The sequence below is a fragment of the Balearica regulorum genome, chromosome 2 (genome assembly GCF_011004875.1).
Source record: "Balearica regulorum gibbericeps isolate bBalReg1 chromosome 2, bBalReg1.pri, whole genome shotgun sequence".
In the NCBI taxonomy this organism is placed as follows: domain Eukaryota; kingdom Metazoa; phylum Chordata; class Aves; order Gruiformes; family Gruidae; genus Balearica; species Balearica regulorum.
In genome coordinates, this window is record NC_046185.1 from 132245525 (window position 1) to 132272624 (window position 27100).

The 27100-nt window shown below is 40.6% G+C and overlaps 1 protein-coding gene and 1 long non-coding RNA gene across 3 annotated transcripts in view; one reads left to right on the plus strand and one right to left on the minus strand.

Moving 5' to 3' along the window:
• The window catches only part of LOC142600559 (uncharacterized), a 134928-nt gene that overhangs the window by 81136 nt on the left and 26692 nt on the right, over window positions 1-27100 (minus strand). The window contains exon 2 of one of the 2 annotated variants that reach the window (XR_012834103.1): window positions 26651-26944. This is a non-coding gene — a long non-coding RNA (uncharacterized LOC142600559). The remainder of the gene's footprint in view (window positions 1-26650; window positions 26945-27100) is intronic. The other variant, XR_012834104.1, reaches the window with a different exon arrangement.
• On the plus strand, window positions 5401-8995 carry NPVF (neuropeptide VF precursor). The gene is made up of 3 exons (XM_010310170.2): window positions 5401-5584; window positions 7418-7790; window positions 8689-8995. Exons 1-3 carry the CDS (start codon window positions 5444-5446, stop codon window positions 8694-8696), a joined length of 522 nt encoding a protein of 173 aa, XP_010308472.1. The 5' UTR covers window positions 5401-5443; the 3' UTR covers window positions 8697-8995.

Consider the following 27100-nt stretch of genomic DNA (forward strand, 5'->3'; position numbering starts at 1 on the left):
GTACACAAAGAAGGGGGCTTTCATAGTACATTTCCCTATTCTTCTGCAAAATCCCAAAAGCTGAGCTAATGCCTTATTAATAAAGAAAGAAAATATCACTGTGCCCACAATAATTGTACAGATGTTGAGGTTTTTATACCTGTGGTATTTCAGCAGAGTCATTCCTGATTTAGTATTGGTTTCCCAATGAAATGAGGCAAATCTGTTCCTCTGTGCGTAAGTGTGTACCTGTCAGTCACCCTTGAAAACTTTCAAGTCTGGAAGCCAAGTTCAGTTGAATTTGGCAGGGTGATGTCTCGCTGAAAGTCCACTTCATGATAACAGGCATGGCAAGAGAGGATAGGCATGCTGCTCATGCAGGGATCCTACAGTGAGGTTAATCCTTATTGGACCTCAGAGAATACATACTGTCATTTACTTTTCAATCACAAAGTCATGGGAAACCAAGCTTCTCTGGTTCCCCTGATCACTGAAATATTTACTGTCAGTACGAGAGAGACACCAGGCCTACATACGTATACAATGTCAGGATACTGAGTGCAGTGGAGGTATGACTATCTGCTTAGAGAGAGATGTTACAGGCAAATACACCTTGGATTGTGCACTGAAACTGAAGCACAACACAGCAAAGCCAGCATGACTCACTACATGTCATAGGAATGGGTGAAAAATGAACAGAATTGCTTGCCAATGAAAAAAATTATACATTTTTAAATCTTCCTACTTCAAAATGAGCCATAGAAGAGGTCATATAATACATAATGGCAAAATGAATATATTATGAATGATTCATCATTATGGAATGTGCAGATGCTTATTGGTGGCATGAGTCATATAACATGCAATTTTCACACCATACGTTGTTAATAATGGATAAGGACTTATTGGTATATTCTTATATAAAGAAAGAGCAATATTAAAACTTGTTCTTTCACTGGAATCAAATAACTTACTGTGCACTGAGTTGCTTATGAAATTGAGCTACTCTTGCCTTTCCTACTATTTACATTTTAATGTCAAATTTTTAAAGTAGATATACATCAAGTCACTGCAGTAACTCATCACAGATCAGATCCACCTTACTGTTGTACCACTAAGCCAAAATAAATGCTCTTTCCTGTGCTTACTTACACTAAATGAAGAGAAAAAAAGAGGCAAGGACTACCTTGTCCTAGTTTGTAGCACACACCTACAGGAAAACTCTTAAAATTGGCCCTGCCTGTGAGGCTTGTTTCACATGTAAATGGGAGGGCTCACTCCTATTTAACTGGGGAATTTTCAAAACAGAAGTTTGATTATGGTCAAGTCCTCTGAATAGCTTAGCTGATGAGTGATGTAAGATAGCAAGATAAAGCAGCTGTGGGACAAGAGGCTAGGAACTCAAAAGCTGTTTTCATCAGTACTCAGAGCCCTGTGCCCTCCATATGCCTTAATCAGACTCTTTGTGGATCAAGCTGGAGCAATTCAAGAACAGACAGCCCTCTTCCCCAACACTGTTTGTTGCCACCAACAATGTGTCTTCTCTTCCCAAATAAATAATTTTAATAGATCATACCAGGATGCCTCAGCTGCTTCAGTCTGAAGTCAGATGGGCTAGCTTATGCCACTGCTGAAGACAGTCTAAACACAGCAGAATTTGCAGTCACATTGATGAAGAGTGGTCACATTATACATTCCGGTACTTGAGTGCTAGGGTCTGATAAGTCCTTCCTCAAGAAGGATAATGAACAATCATCGTAACTGCTTGACTTGAAATTTCCAAAGAGTTCTTGTTGTAGAGCCATCAAACGCAAATTAATCCATAAGAAAGTACAGACACATACAACTCTCTGACTGCCTGGCATGCAAAACACCTGAAAACTTCACTTTTTGTTGATTAGAAAATCTACATACATAGGAGACAAACTGAATATCAAGAAAGCCTGATGCAGCTTGGACAACAGCAATACATTTTCCTATTCTGTCTAGGGAAAACAGCATTTGTATTTGTGCCAAACAATGCAGGAGATTTTTTGGATCTTGCCAATTCCATTTAATTTAGAAAGCAAATAACTTCACACAGTTAATTGAAAGACCATTGATCAAGAGAGGTTCATAAACCAGTAGCTTGGTAAAATGAAAGCCCAATAGTAAATGACCACATGTTAGATAGATATTAGTGCATGAATTGCATTCATTATTGTCTTTATTGTTACCATAAAGAAAAGGAATTTGGAAAATCCATCTGTTCCCACAGATGGAAGCCCCCTTACATCAGACTCCAGAGAGTCAGGAACCTGCACTCAGCCCTCAGTGAAAAGAGACAATTGGTGCCCCTGACCTGCCAGAGCACCAAAAGGACATGGGCTCCTTTTAGAGGTCTTCTCCCTTGACATCTTCCTTTTATTCCCTCTGTTTTCCAAATAATTTGGCCCAGAATTACAAATACCAAAATTTTGGTATCCCCAAAACTCCATTTCTCTGCTCAGAACATTTCTTATTTTTTTAAAAAGAAAAAAGAGAAGTCACCTACTCTGAGAGGAGGGCTATTACCAAGGCAGTTGGGGGACAGAAGATGCTTTCCTACTTTGTATATACATTTGTTTCTGTATGCACATACAGCCACTCTTCATGAATCACTACGTGTCCAGTATCTTTTCTCTCCCCATCTACCACATCCCACTCTACAACAACATCTTGTAGAACAGTCTCAGAGAATGAAAAGGGAAAGCATTGTCCCTTGAGACTATGCAGAACTGTGCTTATTCTCCCATTATACTTCATTTTTTTCCAGCAGTTTTCTGAAAGAAGTGCCAGATCTTTGAACCCAACCTTTTCGGCTGTCAGCCAGGGCCAGAAAGATTACACACAGCAAAGAAACAGAGAGCAAATGAATGTAAATAGTGTTTACACCAACAAGGGAAAGCTGCACACAAAAGCCAGTGACTCATTAAAATGCATTCTTTTCCTCACAGGGGCTCCTAATTAGCTTACTAATACCATTCTCATCTATTTTAACAATTTAATGGTCTCCTATCACATAAAAAATGGGCAGAATCTTTCACACCCTCTTCACCTGGGGAAGTTCACCCGAGTGAAAAATTTTCTTTTTCACTTCCAGCCCTGTAAATGGGATTTCCCTCTCTGCTGGGAAGGGCAGCGCTTCCCCACACACACTGTGCCAGGCAGATTCACCTCAGGTACCTGTACCAAGCCACCTGGGTAGACGCGCTACCCCCTCATCAGCTCTCCCCACATAGCTGTGCTTCCAGATGTTACCTCTACATCTGGCTCCCAGGTCAGCACTCTCATCTGGTTGACCCCTTAGTCTCAGCCCCATCCCCTTAGCTCAGCTGGCATGGCAAACCAATGCTCTGGTGTCCAAAATTTAGTGGTCCTTATCTTGGGCATGGGATTACTCCTGATCCCTGAATTCATCGCCAAGACTTCAGAGAGCTCATGAGAGAAAATCCAGCACCTTTCTGATACAAGTACACCATTTATCTGGAATGAATATGGGGAATGATGGCAGGTGGGGTGGGCATTGAAGCCAGGCTAAAAAAGCAGTATTTCACAGTAATTACTAGGCAAGATCATACACGCTGCCTATCCAGTCCACTGTTTGCCAGAGAGTTCACTCAAAAGTATGAGAGTCTGGTAGTAGGCATTGTGCAACATCTCCCCAGCCCCCTCATGTCATCCTCTCCTCAAGAAGGTTCAAATTCCCTCTAAAATTGCTTACCTTTATCACCCTCAAGGAGACACCCTCAACACACTGTCCTCCTACCCTAGATGATCCCCAGCAATTATAGAAGTTGGGGGTGACAGGAACCATGTATCTATGGGGAATGGGGACAAGATGGTCCAAACTTGGAGAACAGGGGCTTGCTGCTCCTCCTGCTGTTGGATAAGGACTAAAGTGTGGGAGAAGGACAGAAGAAGTTGTTATTTCTCCTAAGGAGATCATTCCTTGGAATTTATTTCTCTTCTTTTTTTTCACTTTAAGTGGCTCTAGAGGGAAACAATTTAGGTGATAGGTTTAGTGTTTCCTGTTACCTTGGTCAAGTTAGAGTAGCAGTAATGTCAGAGCAGCTTACAACACACAACCTGTGGTTCTTGTGAGTCTGAAAGGCTCTAATACAAAGCCACTTAAGGCCTTAAGGATCTGTTTTGGAGAATCTAAGGCAGAAATTACTCCATGCATGCCACACAGCTTTAAACCCATAAAACCAGCTAACTTAATTCTAAAAATAGGTTACTTGCAAGTCCTTCAGCTTCACAGCGTGGTAAACACAGCAACATACTGTCACCAGATAAACAGTCCATACTGTCCGTGCTGCCCACAGCATAAACCATGTTCTGTTGGGACAGCTTTGCCAGTGCTGTGATGGAACGGACATTTTACAACCCCGGTGCTGAATTGCAAAATAACTTGTCTAGAGTTCAGTTTTCCAGTGTGAGTATTTACCACGAGCAATCAGATTTTCTCCTTATGTGGCTGATTTTAAGTATTAACATGTGAGATTTAGGCAATCATTTCAAGAATTTAAGAATAACAAATGGAAGAACACCACAATATGCTTTTTCTATCACAGCCTGGCTCACCAGCCTATCTAGCAACCAATTCAATGTGCACTTTAAGGGCACATTTAATGTGCAGCCTGAATCCCCTTCTGGGACAGAACACGCATGGGCAGTCCAGTGCTTTCACCAAGTGCAGCAAAGTAGCTGATGCCTTTTTAAAAACTGCTGTTGGAAATTTGGCCTTAAGAATATAGATGTAACATAACCTTTGAAATTTCTAAAAACTTAACTGATGGGCAAGGTTTTAAAAATATGTTCCTAATTCAGTCTGAATGCAAATTAACATGTTCAAATTAGAGCATAGACACTATGTACGTCAATAGATCTCACTGATGCATAACATTTCTTATGACCTGATCAACAACTTCAATAGACAGCACTTGATTTCAATGGCTCAGATATCCCTAGTTATACATAATTATAAACAAGCATTATATGGTCCAAAAGGATCATTTAAGTAGAAGAATACATACATGGAGAAAGCTTCCTTTCATAGTCCTTCTGAGGACACTGATACAAAAGAAAGAAACAAGGTGTTTTTGTCCACTGGTGATGGAACATTGTGGCTGTTGTAAGTCTCTACGGTTATGTAAGTCCCTCTCAATTTTAGCTAATTAAGACATATTTCACCAGAAGAAAATATTTGTAAAGTCAGCATGTCCCTAACAAGAAACTATGCTGGTTAAAAAGGTTGACAAAATAAATTCCCAACATTCTTCAAATACATTCAAATTACTTCCCTAATTAATATTAAGAATTGAAGCTTTTGAGACTGATGTCATAGGAACAAAATCTTTTTGTTTTCTGATCATATAAAATGATGGCAGTTTTCTTTTCTGTACAGATTCTGAGCTCTCTAAGTAAGCTTAATTTGAGAAAAATGAAAGTAATTTCAACCAAGAAGATTATTCTATTTGCTTTAGCTACAGTGGTCTTTCTAACATCGAATAGTATGTGCCTAGATGAACTGATAAAGTCCAGTCTGCAGAGCAGAGAAGACGATGACGATAAATATTATGAGGTAAGATCTGTATTACTATGATATTATTTGGGGGAACTGTGGGTCAGATTCTGAACACTTTGAATTTTTTGGTAAAGGCTCTCCTAACCTCATTGCAGAGTGTCCTGGTTTTCGGCTAGGATATCATTGCACAGTATTCAGCAATACAGCACTAGCAGTATAAAAAAAAAAAAAAGAATTTTCAGGAAATTCATTTGCTTGGACACACATACTGTGTAAATCAATTCATGTTTCAATTTTCTTGCAATACAGCCTTGCGATTAGGTTGAGACTTTTTCTGAAATTTTTCTTACTTACACAGTGAGGCCTCAATTAACATTCCTGTCAGGCATTTTATGCACATAATATAACAGATACATTATTAATCCAAAATTAATAAAGGCATGCTTGTAATACTCTAAGAATAGTGATAAACAGAGAACATTATAAATCTAATATAGTTAATGGTCTTAAAATTCTACTCTGGAAATTGACTATAAAAACATCTTTGCAGGGTTGCACATTTATTATGTCTCAATAGATGCCAAATGAAATTTGCACAGTTCATCTGTATTATTTTTCTTGTCTGCCCTGCAAATACTCCCTGGGAAATGAGAGCCAACCTCTCTTTTTGACTCATCATCATTGGTGTAATAAAGATCCTTCAAACCAAAATACAACTTTAATTATGCTAGTGAAATCCTCTGGTCCTCAGCTCACAGTCTTTTATATACTTCAGAAGGGGTGTGCAGGTGCAATCAGAGGGATAGTTTATTTAATGTTTTAATCATGGAGTATGAACTAGAATGGTTCATTCCCCTTCTCTCCCAGTAGCTGGAGAAGCTCCCGGGGAAGTCACCAAATTGGGATAAGGAACTGAAATTAGGATTAGTAGCATTTGTGTCTTTAACTGAAATTAAAACCCATATTTGTACATGTTTTCTGTTAAGGCTTGAAAACTTTTGTCACAAAAATAAGTGATTTTGAATTTGCTCAGGGAAGGAACACTGCTATATGAGAAAGGGTCATATTGATATAGCTATGTTTCAGGCAACAGCTGCCCTTTACATCATGAGACAGGTAATATAATAGGCTCAGTTCTTCATTGTATGCCAGCATAGACACAGAAAGTAGATTTTCTGCTGGTGGCACAAAAATTAGGAGCCCAGGATCTCCTAATGCATGTTGTGTACTAGTGGAGGACTAAAGCAACTGAACTGAAAGCTTAGGGCAATTTCTATGCTGCAAGGCCAAAACAGGCATTATATGGACTTGACCCAAATGCTTTCCATTCATTTCCCTGGCTGTTAGTCCAGCAGGATATTGGGTCAGAAGCAGCCACACCATGCTTAGGAAGAAATGAGCTACACCTTCAGGTAGGTTGCCCATCCTCCTGTTCATCCAGACCAGATGAGTAAGAGGCTGGGTCTGTGTCAAGTCACTAAATATAGACAGCATCTTCCCCTCCAGAAAACTTCAGTTAGTGCTATTAGCAAATATGGACCTGACAATGACTCCTGTCCACACTTAACTGATGGCGCAGGTACTGACATGTATGCCCAGAAATATTCTCAACCATTTGAACAGTTGTGGATCCTGATATGGAGATGTGCCCTTGTGGTTAGTGTACTGAAAAGGTAAGCAAGACAATGTCTGCATATGAAGTAATCCATATGAAGTAGCTCACACTACAATGGAGTTCAGCAAATACAGCTAAAAAGCATTAGATATGCAAAAAAGAATGTTATCCAGCAGCTTTCTAAGGATACATGAAAATGAATAGTTTGTGTGATTGATAGCTGGAGTAATGCCCTATAAAATGATAGTATCCTTTTTTTAATTATTTTTCTTTAGATTAAAGATAATATCTTGGAAGAAAAGCAGAGGAGTCTCAATTTTCAAGAAATGAAAGACTGGGGATCAAAAAATGTCATTAAAATGAACCCTCCTACAGTAAACAAGATGCCAAATTCCGTTGCTAATTTACCTCTTAGGTTTGGAAGAAATTATTTAGAAGAAAGAAGCATTAAACCATTTGCTAATTTGCCTCTGAGATTTGGGAGAGCTTTTGGAGAGAACATACCTAGGCGTGCTCCAAAGGTATCACACAGACTTGGGAGATCTCTACTTGTTAAAAGTTACAGTCAACCACTTCTAAATTTGCCACAAAGGTTTGGGAAGTCACTGTCTGTCAATCTGTCTCAAGATGTTCAGGAATCTGAACCAGGTAATACTATGCAAGTGTTCAAGCCATATATTAAAATGCATATTACATCAGGTTAATGATGATCAAATACAACCAGACTTCCTGAAGGGATATTCCTTAAGCATTTCAATATAAGTCCAATTTGCCAAAAGGAAGATTTGCAGTCCATCAAAGCAAAAAGTCTCATCACAAGAACTAGTACAGAATATCTTTATGAAATCTTTTCTAAGGAGAAGATGCCAAACAGCCAAAGCTGAAAATGTTCATATGACAAGATTAGGTTGGACAACACTTTTTTAGATCAGGTTTCATTTTGAGAAGTTTAAAGCTTTGGTGAAAAAGGTTCAGAATCATTAAAATATCCCATTTCAGCACTATAAAATGACCAAACGAAATTACCTAAAAATTACTCTTCCATTTTCTAAATTTATGCAAATTAGAGTTAAAAAAAAAAGAAAAAGAAAAAATTCCAAGCTGAATTGCAGCATTTTTAAAATGCTGGTTTTTTCTCATCTGAACCTATTTATTTTTCAGATTGTCTTACTGATACAATGTTTGAGATTTTGATTTTTCATTCCAAGTTAAGATGAAAAAATTTTTTTGACATCTCTGAAATTTTTTCAGGATAGGAAAAATATTTCCTGCCCATTACTAAGAATAATTTAAAGCAGCTCTTTAATAACAGCCCTTCTTGCCATATCTGCTGCTTTATCTGAACTGTCCATTTGTCTTCAAACCAAGTTTCAGTTGGCTACCTCTGACTTGCATCTGACTTTGTAAAGTAGAAGTTCAGACCAGGAAAGATAACTGATACATCAGAAGCCAAGATTCTTTCTTATTTAATTTGATTCCTTTCATTCCTTTCTCACTGTCTCACCTGATTATAACAGATTTTGTTTTATTTGTCTGATATTTTTAGGGATATGAATTCTAACAGTTACGTTAATACTGGAATGAAATCATGAAGACAGAATCGGAAAGACTTGGAAAAGCTGCAATGTGTTTTCAAAACTAAAGGTCATGAAAAGGAAACATATGAGAACTGAAATGCAAACCTGTCTTCATGTTATGAATAATGTATTTATTTTGTACAAACGCTTGATGTATAAGGCAATGACAATTGTAGTGACTGTTGTAGTAGTTTAATTCAGTGGCAGTGTAGTATAAATTCTATTTACTTCTGTGCAACTTATGTCCTGTTGGTTGTAAAACCTAATTTCAGAACAATGGCTGCATAACAAAGCATTTTAAGCAAAATTAAAAGAAGCATAGTATGAATAAAAAAGCATGGTACAAATAAAAAGAAGTCTACGAAGTGAATAAAAAACAGAAGTAGGATCAAAACCACTGGTACCCTTTATGTTATATGCAGCTAAAGAAAATCAAGTAAAAATGTTGAGAAAGCACTTTTCCTGTTGTTTATGAGTCATGTTAGATATAAATCTGACAGGTTACTTGTCAAGAATTTGCCACAAATAAAATCTAGCTTCTTTGACCCCCACAGAGGAATAACATCTACCCAAAGTCATATCGTAATGCAATTATCTTGGGTTTTATATCTGAGATAATGCCCTCCCTAATGTCCTACAAGATCTGCCCTGTGGGTGTCCCAATTCTTCTGTTAATGTGAATAACATTAGCAGATACACATGTGGAAAGGGCTACTCCTTTATAAACCCATATTTCCATTTCATATTTCTTATGAAAACTATTCCCTTCTAAGTGGAATATTACGTATTTAGGCTTCCTCCAAAACTGAGTTTTCAGTAAGTTTTGAAGAGAAACTGAATTCTCACCTGTTACAGGGAAGCCAAATCTGGTGGACTACAAGATCTAAGGGATTCTTTCTTCTGGCCCTCAAATGCTGCGTTACCTTGACCCCACACCTGGCCAATGGTGGGGCTAGGCATCCCCAAAAAACCACACCACACGTACATATACACACCATACAGCTGCAGCTGACTACCAACAGACAAGAAAGCAGCACCTTTACAGTCTCCACATTCACACCAAGAAGACTGACATAAACATACAAATGGGCTGATCCTCTTCTCATGCACAGGCTAATCAAACTGAAAGCCTGCTAGCAGATTGCCTACCCAAACATATGCAAACAGGTCCCTCCAGTGGCTGTTCCAGACCTGCAGTCTCCCCAGCAGCTGGCTCTCAAACCCTTGGTCCCTCTGCTGTCCTGGCCTGTGGTCTCTCTGTTAGCTGGCTCCCACACCTCTTCTCCTGCTCACCAGCTAGTCCAGCTTTAAATTCATGTTCGAATCACACACAAATGGGTCCCTTCTTCAGCAACCATTAGATGCTCAGTCTGTTCAATAGCTGGTATCCAGACAATCTGTCTCTCCATAGAATCATAGAACGGTTAGGGTTGGAGGGACCTTAAAGATCATCTAGTTCCAACCCCCCTGCCATGGGCAGGGACACCCTCCACTAGACCACATTGCCCAAAGCCCCATCCAACCTGGCCTTGAACACTTCCAGGGAGGGGGCATCCACAGCTTCTCTGGGCAACCTGTTCCAGTGCCTCACCACTCTAACAGTAAAGAATTTCTTTCTAATATCTAATCTAAATCGACCGTCCTTCAGCTTGAACCCATTACCCCTTGTCCTATCACTCCACTCCCTGATAAACAGTCCCTCACCATCTTTCCTGTAGGCTCCCTTCAGATACTGGTAAGCTGCAATTAGATCTCCCCAGAGCCACCTTTTCTCCAGGATGAACAATCTCAACTCTCTCAGCCTGTCCTCATAGGAGAGTTGCTCCATCCCTCCAGTCAGCTTCATGGCCCTCCTCTGGACTCCTCCAACTCGCTCCAGTTGCAGGCTTTCAGACCTGCAGGTCCCTTTGACCCTCAGTCTCTAACTCCAGTTACTGGCACTCAGACCACTCGGTCTACTCACCAGCTAGCCTGGCTTGAAATTTGCTAGCAGAACATGCGCACACACATGCACATAGAATAGAGAGCACACGGACATTCAATTACTGAGTTTAACAAGAAGATAAGACACACTGTGATGATCAGGCACAGGGAATAGCCTAACAAAAAGTACTGACAGCCACTTGAGTGCATGCAGCAGACCTCTTTAACACCCTCCCTTCTCCATTTTCCCATGCTTGTTCTTCCCCCATCTATCTTGATCCCTCCCTTTGACTGTCTTTGGCTCTCCCCTAAATATCCCAAAATAAGTTTAGCACTTTCCCACATCCCTTAAAACATCCCATAATCAGTTTTATGTGATCTTACAAGCCCTCTCAAATATCCCATTGTAACTTTGCTCTTTCCCGTGAGATCCATGATAACCAGTTACAGAGCTCTGGCTGAACCTCCTCAAGGCGTTGAGTGGTTCCTTTAAGGTCCCATCAATCACTGATCTAAGAGTTCTGCTCTTTGTTACTGCCTTGTTATCACCTCTTCCTTGGGGTTTGGGTATCTGAGAGTTTAATTTATTACTTCTCCTGTTTCTTGTCTTAGTCTTTTATGCTGAAAAACCAGTAACCAGATATCCTTACATTCCACATATCTTTAGAGGAACCTGGGAAAAAACCCTAATCAAATTGATCCTTTCTATCAGATAAATTCATGGTTGAGACAGAGCCTGAGTTGCCATTCCTCTACAAAGTTAATAATGCTACTTGAAACACAACACTATTCAACCTGTGGCTGGTGAATCTAATTCAATCCAAACTAGTGAGACCACAGTCCTGAGAATATCTAGTCTCTCTACTCACTCACACTTGAAATATCAAAGAGATAAGGACATCTAAACAGATTATAAACAATTAGATTGTACCTTTTGGAAGTAAAAGTCCCAAACCAACCTTTGAGCTTCTCTCTGAGTCTCAGAAAACACTTTACCTAACACGTGCTGGTGAAATACCGGTTTTGCAGCATAACACTTGGGTACTGCAGCCAAGTCCATGCTGAAGGACACTGGTCAACGAATTGTGTGTGGGAAAGTCCAAGACCCAGCCTATGAAGAAAAAGTTTCGTCATTGCCTGTGATCAGAACAGGATGTCAATCTTTCTTTAGTCAGGAAAACTGTGGGATCTTTAAGTGATTTACAGTCAAATGAACAGCAGAAGGAAATGCCCTGAACTTTGAGTTGTGTTTTGGTCCTGCAAACCTCACTGCACATCATGTGAACCAAGAACAAACAAGATTTGTGAGCATCCCTGAGCAGCAATAGAAGCTGCTTTTTTAAGGCACATATCACCTAGCAACAGCAAAAGATATACATCAATTGGCATTAATGATGGCTGCTATGGGAGGAAAGCAGAAGCCCAAACATTGGCCCAGCAGCAAGTACAATTAGGTTGCCCTCTTATTGCAAGCTTCACAGCACGGATACAGGAGATGGCTGATGATTTATTTTCCCTCAGCAGAAGAAGAGTTAGGTGAAAAAAAACATAAAGTAGGAATTATGCTATGCTGTGCAAAATTTCTGTTTGGCTTGAGAGCATGTGAGCCAAGAAAACAATCACTGGATAGTGCAATGGGAGGAGAAGGGGCACAGCAGGCAACATACATTGCTATAGCTATTACTCACCAGATTATTTATTATCCATATACAGATATTATTCATGAATTGGGAAAAAGCAAGGAAAGGACTCAAGTAAATCAAGTGACAGACTATTGAAGCTTACCGGCATGAATTCTAGTAGGGTTCAGGAGCTCCCAGCCTTCCTTGCCATACATGTAATATTTATGTCTGTTATTAAAGCCTCCATGCAAAAACAACACCAGGCTTATTTTAGATTCTGACTTAAGCTTATAGAGAGGACAGCTGACAATCTACTGATTAATTTATAAGTCTGAGGGCTCATCATGTTGATTTCAATATATCATTTGGACAGATTTAGTGGAATGTAAAGAGACACTGTTGTTTTACCCTCAGAAGGAGCCAAAGACTTTGGCATCTGGCATTTGAAATCTGTCAGTCTTAGATTCACTTCAATTGCTTTTGCAACTGCCTTTTGCATTTTCTTCAAAAGATGACAACTGGGCTAGCCTTGGTCATCACAGACCACTAGAAATTTCTAAACCCTAAAGAAGACATTTTTAAAATCTCCCCTTCTTTAAGAGTACCCATTAGCAGGAATTGGAAATGTTTTGTTTAGATTACACATAAGGTGTAGAACGGCCTCAGCTAGTACCACTCAGATCTTTTGTAGCACAGAAAATGGATGAGAAAAATCTGTGGCTATTATGAAGGAGAAAAGAGGCTTAAGGTATCCTTATGTGTATTTTATCTCAAAGAATGATGGATAGTGTAAAGTACATTTTTTTCTTCTTTTTATACCTATGCATGTGGATCCTATGAAGTGATTAGTCAGAAGTTCAGTCCTATGGCTTTACCTGGAACCATATCCAATTAAAATTTTGGTGAAAACAAGCAAAAAATGAGTTTCTCTTACAGATGTCATCCCTATTATCCACTTAGAGCCCCAGAGTTAACTGATGGAAGAAATATTCTAAATAGGCTTTCAGAAAACTCAGATATATTTGTAGACTACCACTGTATTTGTATTTTAAGAAAAGTACATGGTTATAATATTTTTCTAAAAACAGAAGGCATTAAATGCTATTCAAGTGCATCCCATCCCTTCACGATCACCCTCCAACCTGCTGATAGAGCATAAAGTAAAAGGAAAACCAGAAGTTTGTTTCTATTGTTTGCAAGTCTTAAAAAAGGGGTCAGGTGATTAAGACAGACATAGGTCAGAAAAACCTTGCACAGGAAAATTCATTCTGCTACATCCTAGATTTTCAGAGGCACCCAAGTACTGCTTTGACTCACACAGCAGCACCTCAGCAGATAATTATTTCTTTTAAGGGCCTGCTTTCAACAGGAGGTTGGACCAGATGATCTCCAGAGAACACTTCCAACCCGGACTTTTTTGTGATTCTACAATTCTTCAAGCTTGGGACATGCAAAGCTAAGACAAAACTGTTACTTCACAAAGAAATCTTTATTTCCATTTCCTTATATAACTTTATAACTTTGATCCCAAGTCCCTCACCAAGTGTAGGACACTTGCCACAGAGGAAGGTTTCCTAGTCAATAGCAGTAATGGTGCAGGTAGTTAGGAGCCTTTAACTGTTCTCATCTTCTGGAACTTGCTGACCACTTAGCTCTTTCCCCCTATTTTGTCATATTTAGGACACTTGTTCTGGTTTTGAAGCTTTTGCACTTAATATATTTATCTCATCTCTGATGCTCACAACAATTGACTTCTACAACACTTACCAATTACCATGTTCATTGTCCTTAGTATGACATCCAGCTACCTTGTCTCTTGCAATATATTGAACATTACAGGTACAAACAAGAAAACAAATATAAGTCAGTTTATGGTTCTACAAACAGAGTAGAAAGCAAAGCATGTATCAGAAACTTCCCTCTTTCACTTCTCTCAGAATTCCTGCAATTCAGATGGACCCAAGAGGGTTGATCTTACATATATAGCTAGAGACACCCAATAACCAAGTAAGAAATATTTTCAATCCTTTCAATTACAGCTTCACATTCCACCTATTGCAAAACATTTATTCTCCTTTCTCCTCACATATACTTGATACCTCAGCTACAATGAAAGAAATGGTTAAATATTAGAAATAGGAGGTAAACTTCACATACTGCATACAGATGCACACATATACACACTGCAACATATATATTGTAGGGCACATTCAGTCTGTCTTTGCAAATACCACATTTGTGCATACACTGGTAACAAGTGATAGATGAGCAGTGGTTCAAAACCAGAGGCAACTATTAGGCCTATCCTAACTCGAAACTCTGGTTGGGTTTTGGCCCTTAGTTCCTAAAGCCACCCTGCCTCACATCAAAGAAAACATATTAAATTACTTTACATCATTGAGATTCAAAGTATACAATAGGTCATCTTATATCTCTGAGGAGCTTTAGACTAAATTTTTCTGTTGAAAACAAATAGATTTACAATTTGTGGAGATGCTGAACAGAGCCAGTAAGGTCTGTTCATTCCCAGCAGGGCTTAGCTGGCTCATTTGCATGAATTAGTGAAGGAGAACAGAGAGGAACTTTTTAAAATCAGCTGCTTCTCTTAGCTGCTCAACTCTGTGGGTACATAAAATACATCTGCATCTTGGGGTAATAAAAGTGTTTAGAATTAACTATATTATATGACCAATATGGAGAATTTTATGTGTAAAAGAATAAAGACAAACTTTCTTTGAACCCTGCTGTTGAAGAGAGAAGCTCAAGGAAAAAATAAAAGCATACACTGGGTGCTGAGCTTGTCTTTGTGTGTGGTTACCTTTTCGACTAAGTACCTACTTGCCTTTAGATACCATCAACAGTTCTGAGAGCTACAAGTTTGCCTCTCCCTCAGAGGCATTTCAAATGAAATGGTACAGCCTAATTCAGCAGATGATTTCTTTTGGCAGCTATGAAAGAAGAGTCAGAAGTTTAATTTAGATGCCTGAGAAGAAATTAAATACCAGTGAAGGTACACTGAGATACCTATAGTGTAGTTGTACTGGGATCACATATGGCTTATGGAATCTGGAAAGAAGTGTAAACGCAGATGATTCTGAATTGCTCTTGAACAAGAAGTGTCAGGCTTGTGTGGAAAGAGCAGGGAAGGGGAAAAGAGCAGACTGTTTTCAGAAGGTACTTCCTGTGCCAGCGCAGCCAACACCATATGCATCTCAAAGTTCCATATTTTGAGACATTTCCTAACAAATGTATTCTTGCACATATTTATACTGCATATGAATTTATGAATCCCCAGAAGTGGCCTGGAGGATTGCAAAGCCCACCCCATTTCAAATGTATAACTAGTGATAAATTCTTTCTGGGCCTTATTTCCCTCCCATGCTAAGTGCAGATGGTGCACAGTTTGGCACTGGCACAACAGCAGCACAGGCTGTGCCTCTGCAGTGGTGATTTTCCTAGTTACCCCGGAAATCAGATAAGGATATGGTAACTTGGGCTGCCTGTGAAAAGGGGCACATATAGGAGAAAGTTTGCAGGAAATGTATAAATGGCCTTTTCCCCCGTTTTCCAACACATAACAGAAAAATAATCTCATTCTTTAGTATTACCTTGACAGTGAATAATCTATTCTTGTTTTGTATAATACTGTTTTCTTAAATCACTATTGCATTATATGCTTTCACGCATCTGCTACAAAATTTCTTGTTCAGATCCTCACCAGCTAACAAGCACTAGAGATGTCACTTTGCATGCAACTATACCTATTCTGTCTCTTTATACCTGACTGTCAGAAAGTGTGATAAGCACCAGCCTTAACTGAAACAGTACAACCCTCTATAAGCCTGTATTTGACAGCATTATTCATACAAGGGATACGTGGTAACTCTTAAACTGTATAGGATGTTTGTACATGTGTTGGGTTTGCGTGACAAGGTTTTGGTAGCGGGGGGGACTACAGGGGTGGCTTCTGTGAGAAGCTGCTAGAAGCTTCCCCTGTGTCTGATAGAGCCAATGCCAGCCGGCTCCAAGACGGACCCGCCGCTGGCCAAGGCCAAGCCAATCAGCGCCTCTGTGGTAACACATTTAAGAAGGGAAAAAACAAGTTAGAGAGAGCTTTTGCAGCCAGAGAGAGGGGTGAGAAGATGTAAGAAACTCTGCAGACACCAAGGTCAGTGCAGAAGGAGGGGGAGGAGGTGCTCCAGGTGCTGGAGCAAGATTCCCCTGCAGCCTGTGGTGAAGACCATGGTGAAGCAGGCTGTCCCCCTGCAGCCCATGGAGGGAGGATGAGGGGGTGTAGAGATTCCACCTGCAGCCCATGGAGGACCCCACACCGGAGCAGGTGGAGACACCTGAAGGAGGCTGTGGCCCCGTGGGAAGCCCGCACTGGAGCAAGCTCCTGGCAGGACCTGTGGATCCGTGGAGAGAGGAGCCCACGCCAGAGCAGGTTTGCTGGCAGGACTTGTGACCCCGTGGGGGACCCACGCTGGAGCAGTTTGCTCCTGAAGGTCTGCACCCCATGGGAGAGACCCACGCTGGAGCAGTTCATGAAGGACTGTAGCCTGTGGGAAGGACCCACGCTGGAGAAGGTCGTGAAGGACTGTCTCCTGTGAGAGGGACCCCACGCTGGAACAGGGGAACGATGAGAGGAGTCCTCCCCCTGAGGATGAAGAAGCGGCAGAAACACCGTGTGAGGAACTGACCATAACACCCACTCCCCGTCCCCCTGTGCCACGGGGGGCAGAGGTTGAAGCCGGGAGTGAAGTTGAGCCCGGGAAGATGGGAGGGGTGGGAGGAGGTGTTTTAAGATTTGGTTTTATTTCTCATTCCTCTACTCTGTTTTGCTTAATAATAAATTAGACGAATTCCCTCTCTAAGTTCAGTCTGTTTTGCTTGTGACGATAATTAGTGAGTGATCTCTCCCTGTCCTTATCTCGAGCCACAAGCTTTTTGTTATACTTTTTCTCCCCTGTCTAGAGAAGGAGGGGAGTGATAGAGCGGCTCTGGTGGGCACCTGGCCCTCAGCCAGGGTCAACCCACCACAGTAAAATATAAATTGGAATTGTGGCCTGATCCTGCCCTCAGTCTGGGATTAATCTAAAGTAACTCCACTGGAATCAATGTATTGATTAATTGATTGACATGACATGGAAACTGAGTGCAATTTAACTTCTAAAGACGTTAAAGATTCATTGAAGGTGTGAAGAAGCTGCCGCATGCAATTATGCAACATTTTTCACGTGAACAGGCCAAAAGTAAGGCACGGGCCCTTGAAATAAAATTACGTTAGTGGCTAGAAAAGAAGTGATCCTTACCTGTTTCTTCTAACATGCAAGTCACATCTTCATATTCTGGGTTATGAGGTAAAATTAAGAAAATTGCATGTAACTAATTTCACAATCTAAATAGTCAACTGCTGTACTCAAATGAAAGATATACATAAATACATCGCATACAGAAAAACTGGCTCGGAGATAAAAAATTTTATGTTTGCTCTCTAAAGTAAAAGCAAGATATTTTGGATTATCGAAATGCAATGCAAGTCTCTGAAATTCGTCGTTGCAAAACTGGCCAGTGGCCACGAGAGGGCAGAAAGAACATTCTTTGTAAAGCTTGATTTTGGGGGAGAATCATGTATTCCCTTACAGAACCTAGGCTGTAAATTGCCATAAGAAGCTGCTGGAGGAGTTAGGAAAATGCAAACTACAGAGTTAGCTTTAAAAAACCTATCTCATGAACTTTCAAAGTTAACAAAGTCTGGTCATACTCAACTTTCCATCTTTAAATAACTATTCTAGAACAAGTAAATTAAAAAAAAAAAGGCATTTGACATAAAGCCTGAAAAAATTGACATAAAGCTTGAAAAGAGCATTTCTTGAAGTGTGTATTAAGCTGTCTATCAATGCTATCTAACTGTTGCCTTTTAGCACTGGCTTAAGGATAAGAATATCTATCATTTCTCTCTTCGATGAACAGCTTGCTTTGGCTCTTTTTGGATCCGAATGCATGTTTCTGTAGGTAACAGAAACACAGCTTTAATCAGTGAGAAATGATCTTTCCATTTTCTGTTTCCACAGGCTACATCACATTACACCACCTGAAGCATATTCAGTTTCAGCATGGAGGAGGTACTGGTTTAATAACTGCCTCTGCAAATCTTCATCTTTTCTGCATTAGCCACCGGGAAGGTTAAAAGAGCTCTGCCCTGAGATCATACATCTATCAAAGCCAAACACAAATGACTATTTTATCTGTCTGTCAGAGCCATCAAGTGACTTTATTCTCTGTGAGCTAAATATTTTGCTGAAGAAGGCATATTATGTTTCCAATTCAAGAGGTGCCTTGTTGCAAGGCTCCTTCCTGTCTTTGCTTCAGCAAAAGGGATAGTTTTCCTTATCCCACTTTCCACGTAACTGCCACAGCATGGGGACATCTTCGACAGCCCTTGATTGTGGGACGGCAGGAGCAAGCAGTCAACAGGGCACCGGGGTAAGAGAGGAAAACTGTGGGCAAGCTCTCAAGAAAAGCCACGGAGAGGTAGAAACGGAAGGACTACATGGGGAACTCACTGCAGAACATCTTTAATATGCTTGAGTAGATAGCTTAGTAAAGTTGTCAGGCTTGTAATTGTCATTTTTAAGATTGGGTTGAGGTCACCTTTTCCGAGGTCTCCTGAATAGCCTGTGAAGAATTCTTAAATGATCATGCTTCTTAATGCCACCTCATTTCTGCTTTTGCCTTCTGACTTCCACAGCATTTTATAAATAGAGCTGGTTGTGACAAGCTTGTTCTCTATGTTCTCCGTGACACAAGATAGGACCAAAAGCACAAGTGTTTTACTTAGCAGTCTTTAAAAAGCCTTTAAAACAAACATACACAAATCTATGGGCCCTGATGGGGTGAATGCTGAAGGAGCTGGCTGACAACATCTCGAGGCCACTCACCACAAAGAAGGCCAATGGTTGCTTGGACTGCATGAGGAGAAATATTGCCAGCAGACTGGGGAAGGTGATCCTTCCCCTCTGCTCAGCACTGGTGAGGCCACACCTGGAGTACTGTGTCCAGTTCTGGGCTCTCTGGTACAAGGGAAAGGTGGAGCTACTGGAGAGAGTCCAGTGAAAGGCCACGAAGATGATGAAGGCTCTGGAACATCTCTCATATGATGAAAGACTGAGACAGCTGGGACTGTTCAGCCTAGAGAAAAGGCTCAGAGGGGCTGTCATCAATGTGTACAAATATCTGAAGGGAGGCTGCAAAGAAGATGGAGCTGAGCTCTTTTCAGTGGTGCCCAGTGACAGGACCAGAGGCAATGGGCACCAACTGAAACAGAGAACGGTCCGCCTGAACATAAGGAAGCACTTCTGACTGTGAGTGTGACTGAGCACTGGCACAGGTTGCCCAGAGAGGCTGAGAAGTCTCCCTCCTTGGAAACATGGTCCTAGGCAGCCTGCTTTAGGTGGCCTGAGCAGGGGTTGAACGAGATGACCTCCAGAGGTCCCTTCCAACCTCCACCTTTCTGTGATTCTATGATTTTGTGATATCCACCTTTTCCTGACCCCTTTGTCACATCAGCACAGAACAACCACTCTAGCCTGGTAAGGGAGCTATACAGAGAGGTATCAGGAACCTTAGTCCTCCCAGTTAGTTGTTTCCCAAAGAAACTCACTAATGTGGAGATACAGGTGGCAGAGATATATCCAACTTAGGTACTGACAGATTTACATGTGGACTGACCTCTTCTGTGTAAAGATTTATGGGGTAGAAGTGATGTCCTAAGCCTTTTTCCTCCAGTCAGCACACCCTCTATAACAACAACTGAGTCAGGTCACTCCCATAGTATCTTAAAACCACAACTCTAAATCTTCCATAGTATTTCTTTGGAAGGAAATAACAGAGTTTTTCAACAGCTGAGTAATTAATGAAATGAAGGAAAAAATTCTGCTGAGCCTTTCCATACATTCAGCTTTAGACTAAGATGAAACGTGAAAAAGAAACACTGAAAATATTTTTTTTTCAGAATATATTAAACTTGTGAACTTCGGGAATTACTGATACAGCTATATCACTTGTACATGGCACAAACATTAAAGTGTAGTTCACTTTAATGTGATGGCCAAGCCATCCATGTTAAAAACAAACCAGTGGTCCAAAATCATAATAAGCCCATTACCGGCTCTACTGGATAATAATAACATGACAGTGCATTTAATAGGTATTGAGAAAAGCTATTTATGTATTATCACTTGCCAAAAGAATTGCTTCCAGCTTTTTTCACACTGCTTTTCCAAGAAAAGTAGGACCTCCAGCTAATTTTGCCCTGTCTGGTGAAAGAAACAACAGAACAAAACCACTCTCTTCAAACGCATCCATTTATTTTGACGCCAATTCAACTCAAACAAAAACCACATTGAGAGAAAAGAAAAGGTCAGCAGAAGAAAGTAAAGCACATGAAAATCTATCACCATGTCTGTCAAACACAGGAAGGCAGAAACATCCAGCAAGCCAACTAACCAGAATCCAAGCTCCACCAGTGGCCAGGTCCAACTGTTTCGAAAGATGGTATGAAAATCCCGCACAAGGCCTAAGCAAAGGATATTGAGATCTCTGAGAATGGGAATAGGAAGTGTCAATTCACAGAAGTCCTGCTGCTGTGCTGCCTGCCTTATATGAAATGTTCTAGGCTTAGCCAATTTGTCAAGAATTGAACTGACACCCACACGACTTCACTCAATTCTTCCCAATTGAATTTTCTGTAATGAACTGGCTTTTAGCTTGGCTTGTTGCTATACTTACTGCTTTATTCTGGAGAGGTAAAACAGCCCATCACCTACTTGTGTCTTGGATCCCAGCTCCCAACTGTGTATTAACATCTTCCCCCTCACACACTAGGTAACCATCTGCTGATATCACCAGCTGCCTCCTTCTGTGTATCCCCTCAAAAGATCCCCAACACCCTCTCACTGTGATGTCAAGTACTACCAGGACACAGGCCAAAGCATACGCACAGTGCACTGCACTGAATGAGAAAGTAGGCTGAGGTCATAGATCTGCTCTACACAGTTTCCTACTAACCTTTTCTTCTGCAGACAGACAATAAAGCTTTGGAAGAGAAGGGCTACTCTCCAGATATTGTCTCCTGCTTTGGAATAATATCTCTGGGACTTCGTAAACACAGTATTTGAAAGGTTGTTACATTTAGAAATTAAGTTGTACTTAGGTATCATTCCTCAGGACATAAATGCATCATTTTCCTGTACCTTCCTGCATTCCCCCACTAGAAGCTTTTCCTCATCAAAAGGTTCATAGTGAGATAATTCATTCTCTTAGCCATAGATTTCTGAAAGCTCTGGGGCTGAAATATGTATGATTGTGTTTCCTACTTTAGAGAGAGATCATAGAATCATAGAGTCATAGAATGGTTAGGGTTGGAAGGGACCTTAAAAATCATCTAGTTCCAACCCCCCTGCCATGGGCGGGGACACCCTCCACTAGACCAGGTTGCCCAAAGCCCCATCCAACCTGGCCTTGAACACTTCCAGGGAGGGGGCATCCACAGCTTCTCTGGGCAACCTGTTGCAGTGCCTCAACACCCTCACAGTAAAGAATGTCTTCCTAATATCTAATCTAAATCGACCCTCCTTCAGCTTAAGGCCATTGCCCCTTGTCCTCTCACTCCATGCCCTTGTAAACAGTCCCACTCCAGCTTTCCTGTAGGCCCCCTTCAGGTACTGGAAGGCTGCTATAAGGTCTTCCCAGAACCTTGTCTTCTCCAGGCTGAACAGCCCCAACTGTCTCAGCCTTTCTTCATAGGAGAGGTGCTCCATCCCTCCAATCATCTTTGTGGACCTCCTCTGGACTTGCTCCAACAGGCCCTCTTATGTTGGGGACCCCAAAGCTGAATGCAGTACTCCAGGTGGGGTCTCATGAGAGTGGAATAGAGGAGGAGAATCACCTCCCTTGCTGGTCACACTTCTTTTGATGCAGCCCAGGATACGGTTGGCTGTCTGGGCTGCAGGCGCACATTGCCAGGTCATGTTGAGCTTTTCATCAACCAACACCCCCAAGTCCTTCTCCTTGGAGCTGCTCTCAATTCATTCTCCACCCAGCCTGTATTTGTGCTTGGGATTTCCCCGACCCACGTGCAAGACCTTGCACTTGGTCTTGTTGAACTTCATGAGGTTTGCACGGAAACCAGTCATCTGGAAAATAATGATTTCCTTTGTGGGTGATTTCTCCTGGATCAATAAGGACTTGGGACTTTGGTGCTGCCAGCATGTGGCTCCACCTGACTTCATCATCTTTCTCCTGCTGTTATCCTCCCCTATCTATTGCCCATCCTCTAGCCTGAGTGGCCTTACTGAGCTATAACCCCCTTGGCTTCTTCTCCAAGGAATTGAGTCAGTTTGCCAGGGAACAGAACTGTGGCTTTGGACTACTCCAGCTGCAAGGACATCGGATGCATATGTTCAGAACGCTTTTGATGAGGGGGTATGGACTGCTACCTATCAGTGGGGCTGGTGTTGATATGATGAGTATGACTGTAGATGGGTGTAAGTGCATTGTGGATTTGGAGCTGAATGCAGTCAGATCACGATCTGGTGCTATGGACAATGGCTGAAATACCAGGAGACTGATGAAGTAAAATTGGTGGCACAGATCCCTGCCTCAGTGGGCAGCTGCTGTCATGGAACTGCAAAGAGAAGCTGTGAACTGTGGCAGCTCCCTGTATGTACAATAGGCAGGGGCAATAAAAGCCACTAGTCATAGGCCCCAGCTGTAATTCTGGCAGCCAAAAATACATTTCCCAGAAAGGTTAATCAAGCTGGATAGAGAGGAAATTCTGCTAGGGTCAGAACAGTGTGGACTCAGAACTGCATTACATTACAGAACCACAGCAGTCCTGCTGGAAGAAAAGTCTAGTTTCTGTTCTTGCCCATTTGCAGATTGCGAATGAACAACTCTGAACATTTTTCTCTTTGCAAGTCAGTAGTACTTGAATCCAAGTCATCAGTATAATATCCCCATAGTGCTCACGTAGATACCATAGCAGACCACCCAACACTCTAGAAACTGCCAGCATGACAGAATTCATTTGAATTTTTTCACTTGAACATGCTACATCAGCTTCTTTTCTTACAATATAATGGCCCAAACCCCCAGACATCCTAGAAGAAGAACATATTTCAAATATTTTCAAATTAGTTTCCTATTTTAATAAGGCAAAGCACAATCTTTTGCATTTCACTGACATATGCCTGAAGAGGGCTTGATCAAAATACCCTTTTTGTCAAAGCTTTGCCAAAGTCAGGATAGCAAACACATACCAGAGGGGTGAATGTATATTACTCCTTTCTCCTTAAGAGTCTCCTTAGACTCCTCTTGCCATTGTATGATCCGTATCCAAAAGCTAGCAGAGTTAAGTGCTAGCAATGCAGAAGTGGCTTAAAGGTACAACTCAAAATGTAAGGAGGTAAAACAAAGGCTTCTCAGCCTTCTCCATGTGATAAGCCATTGGTTTTCTGTCAAAAGGAGCCTTGTCACAGTTTGAGGAGAGCAGAGTGGATTCAGTGCTTCCCTTTGCACCTGTGAACTTCTACTAAACATTATTACATGCCCCTGCTGGGCTTGTCACAGAGCAAACAGGCTCCTGAGGGATTCCTCAGGAAAAGTGAGGATTCTCCCAGAAGAAGCAGGGCACAGATATGAGGGAATGCTCTGCTGGCTCCTGATGGAGAGGGAGGAAGCAGTAATGCTTCTTCATATACTTCATCTAAGAAGTTGCTGGTGTTTTTAGAGAGAAGACTCGATGCTGTGAACCAGAGCTTCACTGGGTAGAAAGTACAAGTCCTAAGTGCTTTACTCTTGTACAACAGAGCAGCTCAGAACAGAGGCAACTTGTTCAGATACAATGCCTGCATGGTGTTCTAGAGAGCAGAGCAGTTTATACTAACCTAATATAGCACCTCTCCTCACAAAGAGCCAGTATTGAAACCAGTGTTGAAATACAACTTCACTCAGGTGAAAGGAGGACCAAAGCATTTACACTCGGCACAGAGGCAGAAAGACAAAAATCATGGCAATTAAGGAAAAAGTTCTTTTCTATGAAAAGTATCATGGGTTTAATATCATCCTTTTCAGAGTGGGACTGGAACTTTACATTGAATCCAAACTCACCAAGTGAGACTTCCACAAGTGAGACTTTCTGAGTGCAAGTCCAAACTTTCTCCCCCCATTACTCGAAAGTTTATTACTAGCTACTGTTCATCAGTAATACAAAGCAACAGTATCACACCTCTTTAATCTGCCTCTTTTTTTTGTTTGTTTTATTTTGTGACCTGGTACAAATAACCAGTAGCAATAGTAAAAACAACCATTGCTTCCTGTTGACCCTTGCCAGAATTAGGCAGAACTCATCTATGTTTCCTCCTTAGCATCCAGATGCACTAACAAAATCTTTGATATTTGGTATTTTATCCCTGTATCTTCCCCTGGAAGCTCAAATACAAAACACGATGCTGCTGCACCACCTGTCCCACTACTATAGAGAAATTGAGAGAACTGAAATCCTATCAAGAACCTTTGAGTGCAATGAGGTACTAACTCCACTTCAAATTCCTTCCTGTCCAACTGTCTCACAAGATAGGTAAGAACAGAACTTGTAAAGGTAAATGATTCCACTAAAAGTATTTGATATATGAATACCGAAAGTATTTTCGAGTGGTTATGTTCTTCTGGCAAGACACAATTTTTTCTTTTTGTTTTAATGAAACAAAATGTTTTCTACTTTGTGCACTAGTCTCTCAGTTCCTTGGGAAATATGTTGATTACACCTGAAAAGAGGACTGCTAAAATACATTATACTGTGACTTTAGGGCTCAAAGTCTCCTGAAATAACTTTCATAAAAACTACATGTATATTGTATTTCTAATTTGGAAAAAATGAGCATATTTCACAAACTGATCACCAACATTTATGATGTTATTCTTTTATCTACCCCTGTTTTGAACCTTTTTTTTCCCCTAGATTACAGGTTGACCTAGAATTACTGAGATAAACTTTAAAATTAAAATTTCAAATTACAGGAAGCCTGCATTTTGCTTTTGTAGTCATCAATGTGTAATCAGGAAGTTTCAGAAATCAATGCATTTTTACTATATTTTACAGGCCAAATTAACTGTTAGCTAGGGGACAGGATATGGCAGAATTCCTGCAGTTCTGAAAGTTCTGGAAAGCTGAACCTCCATGCTGCTCAATACTCATGACAATTTTTTTTTAAATCTAAATTTCTATTTTTCCATACCTACCAGATTCCAGACATAGCCTCAAGTCTTCCAGTGCTCTTTCATGTGAGATTTTATCTGTTTTGTTAGCAAAATTAATTCTTAGTTTCCATCTTACTGACAACCTTCTGGTTTACCACTACTGCTAACTACTTCCATTATTTGTAATGTCTCATATCCAACATCTGAATTCCAGTCAGAATATTTTGATATTATTGGATTATCACACTTGTCAAACTGTGTCTTGATGCCTCCCACTTACATATCTTCCCTGAGGCAAGTTTTTGTTTTATTCCTTGCATTACAGGAATTTGGGTGAATTTCCATCTGAACTGTTTTAACTATTGACAGACTTGAAAGTTTACTGAATTATAGTTCTGATCTAAATTTTAGTGAATGTACAGGAAAGATTAATTTTGGCTGCACAGGATACCCAGCAAAAGGAAAAATTAAGCTCAGAATGGGCTGCAATGTCAGGATCTGAACGCACCACCAAAGCAACTTTCATGAAAACTACAATAGACCCAACTCAGAAACACAAGCAAGAAAGAAGCACGGCCAGGTCATAACATTTCTTTTCTCTGTAAACAGGAAAATCTGTATTGTAACACAGGCAGTAAGCTACATTTTTCTGCTAACAAACACACACTCGCATGAACTCACCAATTTATACCTGAAAAGAAGGTGGCTGCATGTTTTATGATATCATACATGTTTTTTAAATGGTGCATTTTTTTCTAGTCACATAATTAGAAAGAAAGAAAGAAAGAAAGAAAGAAAGAAAGAGAAAGAAAGAAAGAGAAAGATAAATAGAACGCAGTTTTTCTCAGCTTTTAAAAATACTGTATCCATGAATTTTATTACATTCTCATCTTGGACTAGAGTATTTGTTACTAATATGTGCATTGATAAACAGTGCCCATGAATAACCAGAGGCACGTATGTGTATCTGTATAATGCTAGGTTATATATATACAAAGAAGGTTTTGTAAGGATTTTACCCTATGATCAGATAGTCAGATTCAGTTGATATACTAAGATGATGTATATAGTTATTTATATGTTTATTGGACAAAAGTTAATTAAAAAAAAGTTCAGCCATTCCTACCTCCAAAAAAATTCATTGAATTCCAAATCAGTACGTTGTTCAGTGACTACGTCTACATTGGCAAGTATTGCGGACTACAGGAAAAGATATGTAGAGTGAAACAGTTGGTGCTGAGGATCTGAGGTCCAGAAAAAATGCATTTCAGGTGCTCTTTACTTTGTATTACCTCTAGTGTGATTTCAGGGACTGAGGGTCCATTTGTAGCTGTGGTGCCCTCCTGGTGCATTCCCAGAGCACATCTTCCAGTTAATTTTATCCAGAAGGAACCCAGTTCATGTACTCCAAGACCAAGACCTTGCAAAATAGAGACCATTGGGAGATTCATGTCAAAAGTGCACTCCTGATCCAAATTAAAATGCCAGTGTGAATGCACCCTATGTGAATTCATACAGAGGGAAGTCCTAATCCTATCCCTCTAAGAACTCTCTTTCCACATACCTTCTGGAAGAT

What these genes read in the sequence shown, in the direction of transcription:
- NPVF (XM_010310170.2), top strand. Translation starts at nt 5,444, where the DNA reads ATGAAAGTAATTTCAACCAAGAAGATTATTCTATTTGCTTTAGCTACA. An exon ending in ATGACGATAAATATTATGAG is followed by an intron (nt 5,585 to 7,417) that starts GTAAGATCTGTA and finishes ATTTTTCTTTAG; the next exon opens with ATTAAAGATAATATCTTGGA.